The sequence below is a fragment of the Centruroides sculpturatus genome, unplaced genomic scaffold (assembly GCF_000671375.1).
Source record: "Centruroides sculpturatus isolate CEXI.00-Female unplaced genomic scaffold, Cexi_2.0 scaffold833, whole genome shotgun sequence".
Lineage (NCBI taxonomy): Eukaryota > Metazoa > Arthropoda > Arachnida > Scorpiones > Buthidae > Centruroides > Centruroides sculpturatus.
Genome location: NW_019385052.1, coordinates 300,684 through 310,694, shown reverse-complemented (window position 1 = coordinate 310,694; position 10,011 = coordinate 300,684). Strand labels below are relative to the sequence as shown.

The window sequence follows — 10,011 nt, the reverse complement described above, 5'->3', positions numbered from 1 at the left end:
TATATTTTAATTAATTATTATATATATTTTCATAGCTATTGCCATTCATTTGATGTCCTTAGCTACATTGTTAATTTGAATTAAATTTTAGGAGTTACATCAATTACTTGAAAAAATTTAAATTTAAAAACTTTTATAAATAAAAATTTTATTAAAAGTAATTTAACTTTTTCAGGTTGATTCTGATGATTTACCATTAAATGTTTCACGAGAAACATTGCAGCAACATAAGTTATTGAAAGTCATTAAGAAGAAACTTGTCAGAAAAACATTGGATATGATTAAAAAGATACCAAAAGAAGAGTATGAAAAATTTTGGAAAGAATATAGTACAAAGTAAGTACAGTAATTACTTCTTTCTTTTATTACTCATATAGAAGTAAACAGTATATTTTGCTTATATGGCAATTTAAAAGTGTATTAATCAATTCTACAAATTCAGTAATGCTTCAGATAAAACTTAAGTTAATAGTTTCAATGAAATAAGACAAAATATTTTAAATGGAGAATTTTTCCCATCAGCAGATTTTTTACATGGATGCATACATGTCTTTAAAGATAATTAAAGGAAAAGAAAAATATGCAAAACATGAAAAACTTTTAATATTGATTTCAACTATTTCATTTAAACTGTTCTGTAAATATCTAGTAAGAGAATAATTTTCTTTGAAGTAGAGCTTAAATATTAATTGTATAAATTTAATTTCAATAATAAAATTGACTTTAAATTTTGATTTTTAATATTTGACCTACATGCTGCATTAACTGAGTAGCAGTTTCTTAAGATTTGTAAGAAAATTGTAATTTCTGAATCAAATCTTAATTTTATATTAATAGTTCTATTAAAATTAATGAGCACTTTTGAAAAACAGATTTAAGTTCTTTTTCAAAATTTTTCCCAAAATTTATATTTTAAATAATGGTTTCTTTAGGTATAATTGTGGTGATTATATAAGTCTACATTACTCTGTTTACAAATTTTAGTGTGACGAACAGAAGTTTAAATTGCATAAATGTTAACTAAGCAAATTATGAAAAAGATTTATAACTGTAAAGTTTACTGTTTGTAAAATTAAAATGGCAGATCAATTTTGATATTTTTTATTATTTGGCATCAGTAACATTTTAAATTTCATTGTTTGTAAATAGAAAAATTGTTGTTTCCACAATATCCTGTCAACATCACTTTACTACATGTTACTGTATTTGAAATTGACTTGTTAGAATGTGAATTAATTTAATTCAACTATTCTCTTTTAGAAATAGTGTTATAAACTACTTTATAATAGAATTGCTAAAATTTCTTTTAGCTTGATTACTTTTATTTACTTTAAGCTAAGCTATACTTTTTACTGATAGTCATGGTCATCATTTAAGGTTCAAAACTTCCTGGAATTTCTTCGTTATATAGAAATCAATAGCATTAATGTTATTTAAAATAAATATTCTTTAAAATAGCTTCCCTAAGCAGCTGTACATATTTATTAGTGTTTGTAAAGTTTTGTAAACACACTGGAATCTTTTCTTTCTAAACACATTTGCCACATTTTAATAATTGTATAGTGGCAGTTGCTAATCAAAAATATGCAGGATGTTCAGTGACATCTCATTGTACTTTAATAGGCACTGCTTGACCATTAAGGATTGATGTGTAGATATATTATTAAGAAAACAATTTTTTGTTTTTCACTTGTGTGAACTTGCAATTTCCACATTGTTGTGTCATCATATGCTTCTGAAACGTTGTTAATATCTGCAGTGATGACTTTTTATGCAAAAAAATAAATTTGATATTTGCATGTTGCTCAGTTGTTGATATGAAGTCTTCAACTCGCTGCTACTAAATAAATGATAAACAAATTGTTGGTGCTTCATATATACAAGAACTGATGTCATAGATGGTGGCAACCTCTAGATCTAAAAAATCTAAGGTGAATATTTGTTTACACCATTGAAGATAATTCTGGAAACGTTTGAATTTTATGATTTATTTTAATGCATGCAAGATTAAGTGTGCAATACAGTAACAAAAATTATTAACTTTTGAACTATATAAGCAATTAGTGCAGGAAAACAAAGTAAAAATTAAGGACAAAAGTTAGTTCTCTTTCATTAAATGTGCCATGTTGTACAAATTATTAATGAAATTTTTAATTAAATTTAAATTATTTAATATAAATAGAATTTTTCAACTTTTAATTTATTCACATTTTATAAATGTTTTTCATAATAAGCTACAAATGGATTCTAGTATATATTTATGAAATCGTGGATATTGTTATGTAGTGTTTAATATCAACAGAATTAGCAAGTGCAAAACATTATTATTATTATTAACTTGTGTTGTAATAATATAGAAAAACATTTTCAAACCTGAAAGTTTATTATTGTTAATTATATTTTTTAATAGTTTTAACGTCAGTCAACAAAACTAGTATTTTCATTAATTGCAGTCTTGTTCATATATTCTGCTTAATATTCTTAGTCAGTTGTTATCAATATAGGTGAATCCCAAATAGATTACAGTACATGGCTTCTACTGAATGTAAAATTTAAACAATATTAAATGGTGTAAAAATAATTAGTGTTTTTAAAATTAACAGGCTTTTTCTCTCTCTTTGAATTTAGCCTTAAATTAGGTATCATTGAAGATCCTAGCAATAGATCAAGATTGGCTAAATTAGTGAGATTTCCGTCATCATATGCTCCTTCAAATACAACATCTCTCGCAGAATACGTTGAACGAATGAATGAAAAGCAACAGTATATTTATTATATGGCTGGATCTAGCATGCAAGAGGTAAAACTTTTAGTCCGTGACTTTTTAATTCAAACAATTCTCAAATTAGAAATCTAATTTGAGAATTGTTTTGAATTATTTGGGAATAATTTAAATAATTCATAATTAATTCATATAGGCTGTATAGGTATAGACTGTAATATATCTTTTTTTAAATTTTTTTCCTTAAATGTGTATTACAGGTGGAAAAATCTCCATTTGTGGAACGTCTGTTGAAAAAAGGATATGAAATTCTCTACTTAACAGATCCAGTTGACGAATATTCAATTTCTGCACTTCCAGAATTTGAAGGGAAGAAATTCCAAAATGTTGCTAAGGATGGTTTGAAAATAGATGATGGTGAGAAAGCAAAAGAAAAACAAGAAGCTTTAGCAAAACAGTTTGAATCTCTTACTAAATGGCTAGAAGAAGATATTCTTAAAGATAAAGTATGGTTTAATTTTGTATTAAAGACATTTTTTTATTTATAGAGATGTACTTTAATTAATTCATTTTTTAGATCTCTAAAGCCACTATTTCTCAAAGACTTCACTCGTCACCTTGTGCATTAGTAGCAAGTCAGTTTGGATGGACAGGCAATATGGAGAGATTGGCTAGAAGCAATGCACATAGCAAATCTTATGACTCGGCAAGAGAGTTAGTATAAATAAAATTGAATTTAACATGTTAAAACTTTTAAAAAATACTAAATTAAAATTACTTTTCCAGCTATTATTTAAGTCAAAAGAAAACATTAGAAGTGAATCCATATCATCCACTCATAAAAGAACTTCTACGAAGAGTTGAAGTAAGTATAAATGTTTACGTTTTAAAAATTATTTCTCCATGCATAATTTTCCATTATGTGTAACTTAATTGTTTCTCAATCTGTTTTATATAAATGTCTGTCTATTTACTTCATTAAGTTACCATACATTACTAAAAATATTACTCAAATTTAAAACCAAGAAAATTTCTTTGTACAAGCAGCTAGAGTAGTGTTAAGCCTTCAGTTAAAATGTGAATATTTATAAAACAAAAATATATTAAGTTAGATAATTTCAGTATGCAATGGATCAGAAGTTCCAAACTTTGAATGTCAGTCCTTTTATTCAAAAATAAAATATCATAAAATGTTTGTTTTATTTATTGATTTTAATTGATATAGGATTTTATTTTTGCAAATATATTGTCATATTATATATAGACATATAAAAAAGATTATTAACAGTAATCAAACAATATTACAGGAAGATTTGAATGTACTGTACTTAATAGTCTGATTTTAAAATTATGTAATTATTGATCTAGTTGGTTCCTTTCTTGATTGATAATGTTAATATTGAATTTGTTGAATAACAGTTGGGTGCGATTTTTTTTTTATAGTAAACTTTTTACTTTTAATCAACACATAAATAATTTAATAAAAAATTTGGCAATTAGGCATGGTATATCATGACATTATTGTCAACTGATATCTTCAAGATCTGGATTAAGACTACTATTTCTAATCATAGTGGACTAAGGTATTCCAGTCTGAATTTCCATGGCTGCTGAAAATATAGTTTATTTTATACAATTGATTAAAACAGAGGTGGGAATCCAGTTCTGCCAGAACAGTTGGACTACATGATTCTCAGAACTATTATGTTCTGTCAGAATTGCCTAGACATAATACAATGTTTGCTTCTCTACTTGTAATTTTTTACCTATCTGCACCAAATTTTTTTATAATAATACTCTGAGACCCTGAGGAAAATATAGACTTTTGTGAAATCTGAATGTCCTACTCATCTCCTATTTGATCTCCTCCATACTTCGTGATAAACATAACAATGATATTAAAATTTGGTTATTTTAGCATATGGTTTTCATTTTAATGTTTAGCCTTCTCAGTGGGCAATGCTAGACATATCTGCTAGTTTCTAATAAAAACAAGTAATTATATTTTTATTATTAGAATTCATAAAGTTTTAAAATATCATTAGTTTTGAGTATTTTAAATTTATAATTTGATTCCTAAAATTTCATGGAATATTCTCATTTAGTTAGTTTAAATCCAGATACAGTTCACTATTCCATGAAAAGTTGTGTTCATAAAAGTACAAAATGAATAATGCACAGTGGAACCTCGGTATACGACCTTAATCCATTCCTGATGTTTGGACTTATACCGAATAGGACGTATATTGAACCAACCTTTCCCATAAGAAGTAATATAAAAATGATTAATCCGTTCTCATGTAAAAAAAAATGGCTGACTTTAAACACCTCACTTTCCTGGCTAGTTCCTGCTTGATTTTTCATGAGATCAGCATGTATCTTTTTAGCTTTCTTGCAACTAATTGCTTTTGATACTCTGTCTCTAGCACACTGTTTTTCAGTTATCCAAAGCAAAAGCAATTTCTTGACATGATCTAATGTCTTTGATCTCTGTTTAGAAATTGGTTTAACCCCTTTCGCAACGTTAGCAGATTCAATAATGTCTTTATTTTTCACAATTGTCTATCGTCGTTCTCAGAATACGGTATGCAGTTAAAATCTCGAACACACATGCCACCTTCATATTTCTCAACAATCTCTTTTATCAGTTCCATTGTGATTCTAGTAATTTTTTTTAGTTTTCTGTTGCTTTTCATTTGCCTTTTTGCAATTCATGATTAATAAAAACAATAAAATTTTACTTACAAATTAAAATCATAAGAAATTTAACAAAGTTATAAACTGTGGCACCGCGAGCATCTAGTCTGGTCAAGTACACCGATAGTGCTACTTGTTCATAGATGGTGCGTATAATTGAATTAAGTTGTATACCGAGCAAAATTTTTTTCATCCAAACAGGACTTATTCTAAAGCAGACGTATACCAAGATACCACTGTATTTCCAAATGAAACTGTCAACACTCAGTGTTGAACTGTTCTTAGTAGTACAGAATCCAGAACAGTTCTAATCTGGAACTACCCACATCTACTAAAAAACATTATCATTAAATGAATTTATGAATTTACCTTATATTTCTAATTCAGATATACTTGCTGCCACATTGCAGATTCCACTCATATAAAATAGGCTGATTTATTCTGATGATTAGTTTACTGTAAAATGTTTAATGGGCTGATTATTATTCATATATAATAATAACTTCCCATTGTAAATACTTATAACCATTCTCTAATTTACATTATGTCTTTTCATTTATCTTTATTTATTTATTTATTATTGTATTACCTGGAAACTGTGAAAATATTATTAAGTGTGAATATACAAAATTTAAACAAATGTATGTAAAAAAAAGTGTGCTTCCTTAGGTCACTAATTGCTTAAGTAGTTTCTACTGTGTAATCTTTTATTATAGTCCATTTGCTTTTATGGTCTTATTGTTTTATTCTTTTACAATACAATAAAGTACATACAACAACACAATATAAATATTAAAAAAAATATATAAAAGTATGTTATCATGTATAACTATTTTATTTACGTTTATAGTTATGTTTTTTATATTGATTCACTATTGTTCCTTTTTGCATTTTTAATATGAGCAGTTGTGGGTGAGATATTGTCATTGAGACATGGCCAATTGTAAATTAAAGGAATTTATTTTTAAACAATTGGCTTTAAGATTTGTACACCATGAGTTCTTATAAATGAGATTCATTGATTGCATTTTCTATTTGGATTGTTTCACTGTAGTTTATAATCAGGACAAGTGTATCAAATAGATGTAGTGGTTTTTATACTTTCTAAATGCTTCTTCATTCAAAAAAATGCAATAGTTATAGCCTAAATGTTACAATATGGTGATTACATTACTTTAGTGTTTTTATAAAATGAGAATTTACGGAACAAACATTTTGTAATTAATAATTAAATTATTAAGTATGACTCATTTTATTCAAAACTGCAGGAAAAAATGGTTTTAAATTTCATTCTGGATGTAATAAAATATTCCAGTTAAGATATGGAAAGTAGACATATACATCTCTTTTCACATCTTTTGTGAGAGTCCAATTCTGCAAGATTCAAGAGGACAAATACACCTTTTGAAGTTTATTATTGATTAAATTGAAAATGCCCTTTATGTATTGTTAAATATCTGTAAATTTATATTATATAAATTGTTTATTTTTTTATTATATACAGTAGAATGAACATGTATAGTTGTTCATTTTATTTAAATAACAATGTAAGTTTTTTCTAAACTAATGTTTTGTTAGTTTTGATTTTACAATAAAATCATAGTAATTTTGCTGCCTCCTATAACAAGATTTAAATCCTTATTTCAATGAAATGATGAATGACATAAAAATATTAATTTTACATTTTAAAACATAATCACATAAAATTGCAGCATTGCAAATTAAATGGCTTTGCTCCAAATTTATTGATTAATTATGTGTCATTGCTTTCTTGACAAATGAATGAATTCATGCTTGGTGTTTGATGCAAAAAATAAAAATGACATTTGGTTGTCAACTTTCGATACCTTAGAGTTTATTGACCTCCTGAATTATCCCTTTGGGAATCAATATCAACTGCTTTGGGGAACTTTCTACTGATGAATTATTAAGTAGCTCATAAATGTTCACAAAATTTGTACATTAAAGTAAAATAATTTTCTGTAAAAATCGCGAAATTCAATTGTAATTACTTTTCTTCACAAAGAAAATAATTTCAGTATTGATTAACAAAATATTCAATATAAATATGAATAATAAACATGAATTAGTATTAATTAGTTTGTGCATAATGAGTTTAGTTTTTAACATTTCTACAATTTACATATTTTGATAATTCAACACACTTTTTTAAAACATTTTTTCTTCTTCCATTTATTAACTGTTAATCAATAGTAAGAAAACAAATATATACTTTCCAAGAAATTTTGATACGAACAAGAACAGTTGAGCTGGTTTTTCAAAATACATAAATTAATTCTTGATAAATAAGTTGACTAAATAGCATGTTGAAACATTAATATGCATGTATATTAACAAGGTTATTAACAAATAGAAAAAATACACTAATCTGTCTTTATTTCAATATACTGTTGATAGATTCTTATTAAAATCACTAATTTATTTTATAAATTATTCATATTACTACTACTATTTCTAATTATTATAAAAATAGATTCTAACAAAATTGTTATTACTGCTATGCTAAGCTAAAATGTTTTATTAGTTTTTAATTAAAAGAAAAATTAAAAAGATTTACATAAAGTATAAATCATTTCCTAAACTATACTGAAATTACATAGTATGTTATTTAACTCAACACACTATGTAATTTTTCAAAATAATAATGTTCAAACAAAGCAAAGATCTTTAAAAATCGAACAATGTTTAAAAATTTATTTAAAATTTACATTAAACTATGTGTACGTACATTTACAGGCAGATAAGAGTGATCAGACAGCTCATCAGATGGCCAATATTATGTTTGAGACTGCTACATTAAGATCTGGTTACATGCTTCAGGATACCTCATCTTTTGCTGAAAGAGTAGAAACATTGTTAAAAAAGACACTTGGAGTACCAGAAGACTTGCAGGTAATTTTTCTTAAGCAATTATTTGCTCTATCTTAAATTAAAAAGTAATCGAATTTATCACATTACAAAAAGATTGTTATAAAAAGATTGTTTTTACTAAGATAACATAATAAAGAATGGAATCAATTTGCACTTCTTTTTGAAAATTTCTTAGCTGAATTTATATATATTTTTGAGACTACTAATAAGTAATTCTCAAACCCGATAAATTTGTGCCAAACAACTACTGGATTCCATCAGGCTATTTAACTGCATTAACCGAGGATGATTATATCATTAAATATACCTGGAAGAGGAGATCATACTGGAGTTTTGGGTAGTGTAACTCGCAACACAGCCTCATGGTAAGTGTGAGTTGCGGGTTTAACTCTTGCTCTAGGCCAATTTTTTTCTTCCAGAATATTCTAAAAATTATTTAATTTAATTATAATTATTAAATTTAATAAGAGATGGCACCTAACACCTCCCTCTAGAACAAATTATTTAGAAATTAATTAAATTTAAACGCAGATAAATAGCCTGGTGGAATCTGGTAGTTGTTTGGTGTGACTACTAACAGATGCACATTGTAATAATGTAAACAAGCAGATTCTTCTGCATTATTTATTATTTAATATTTTATGTATTCAGCAAATAAATTCAAAACGAACCCTTCAAATATAAAAGTTGACTAATAAAATAAAATTTCACTTGTAATTACACAGGCAGTTTTTTAAAATAAGTGTTGATTTTTCTTATTTCTAAATTATGAAAATGTTAATTTTTTTTATATATACTGAAAATTTTATTTAAAATTTTTCACAAACTTATTTAGGTTGAAGAACCTTCAGAAGAACCAGAAGATGAAGAAGACCAAAAAGAGGAAGATACAGAAGTAAGAAGAAAACTTTTTTTTTCTCTCCTCTTGTTATTGCTTTAATGCATTATTTAAAACAAAAATTTTCTTATTTTTTGTAGGAAGAGTCATCGGAACACGATGAATTATGAAAATCGAACATCATATAATTCCATAATTTTTGTATTTAATCATCAACATTCTTCAGTCAAGTGTTAAAACATCTGTTGACTAGATGTCATTTCAAGTTCCAGTTTGAATGTTTAGTGTTCAGGGCAGTTATTCTGTGAATGGCTTCCATAGAAATTCAAAATGTGAACTCTAATTATTTTTCTTTAGTACATTCAACCAATACATTTCCATGAACTGTTGAATTGACTTTTGTACAAATCTTTTCAGTATAATACTGTATTTTTTGTTTACTTAACTACCAAAAATTAGACAAAGGTACATTTTTATGTCTACTTCATTAACTGCACAATTTTTTTGTACATTGGTATGAAAATTAAAATAAAAAGTGAAAGTTGAAATTCATTTTTATTTGCCTTTTTTTTTTAAATTTTTAAGTATTGGAATGTAATTCAAATATTTAATTTTATATTATCAAAATATTTTGAGTTTAATTTTATATATAATTCATTTTTACATATAGGATAATTTAATAAGAATGCTTTAAAGTATTTTAAGATTCTGTGGATATTACCTTATGGAATTAGAATATTTTGTCATATCACTGATGTATTGTCAAACTACACTAACTTGTAAGTGTCAATTGTCTTGATAAAATCAGCGTTTGAAATATTATCAAATAAGTTTTGAAACAAATTCATATATTTTGAAATTA

At 25.8% G+C, this 10,011-nt stretch overlaps 1 protein-coding gene across 1 annotated transcript in view; it reads left to right on the top strand.

The window, feature by feature from the left end:
* The window catches only part of LOC111633974 (endoplasmin-like), a 36,958-nt gene extending 27,257 nt beyond the window's left edge, over positions 1-9,701 (top strand). The window contains exons 10-17 of the mRNA XM_023378633.1: positions 176-336; positions 2,629-2,800; positions 2,983-3,228; positions 3,300-3,436; positions 3,509-3,587; positions 8,177-8,332; positions 9,147-9,206; positions 9,290-9,701. Coding sequence (XP_023234401.1) covers positions 176-336; positions 2,629-2,800; positions 2,983-3,228; positions 3,300-3,436; positions 3,509-3,587; positions 8,177-8,332; positions 9,147-9,206; positions 9,290-9,319 — 1,041 coding nt within the window. The 3' untranslated portion in view covers positions 9,320-9,701. The remainder of the gene's footprint in view (positions 1-175; positions 337-2,628; positions 2,801-2,982; positions 3,229-3,299; positions 3,437-3,508; positions 3,588-8,176; positions 8,333-9,146; positions 9,207-9,289) is intronic.
* The last annotated feature ends 310 nt before the right edge of the window (positions 9,702-10,011 follow it).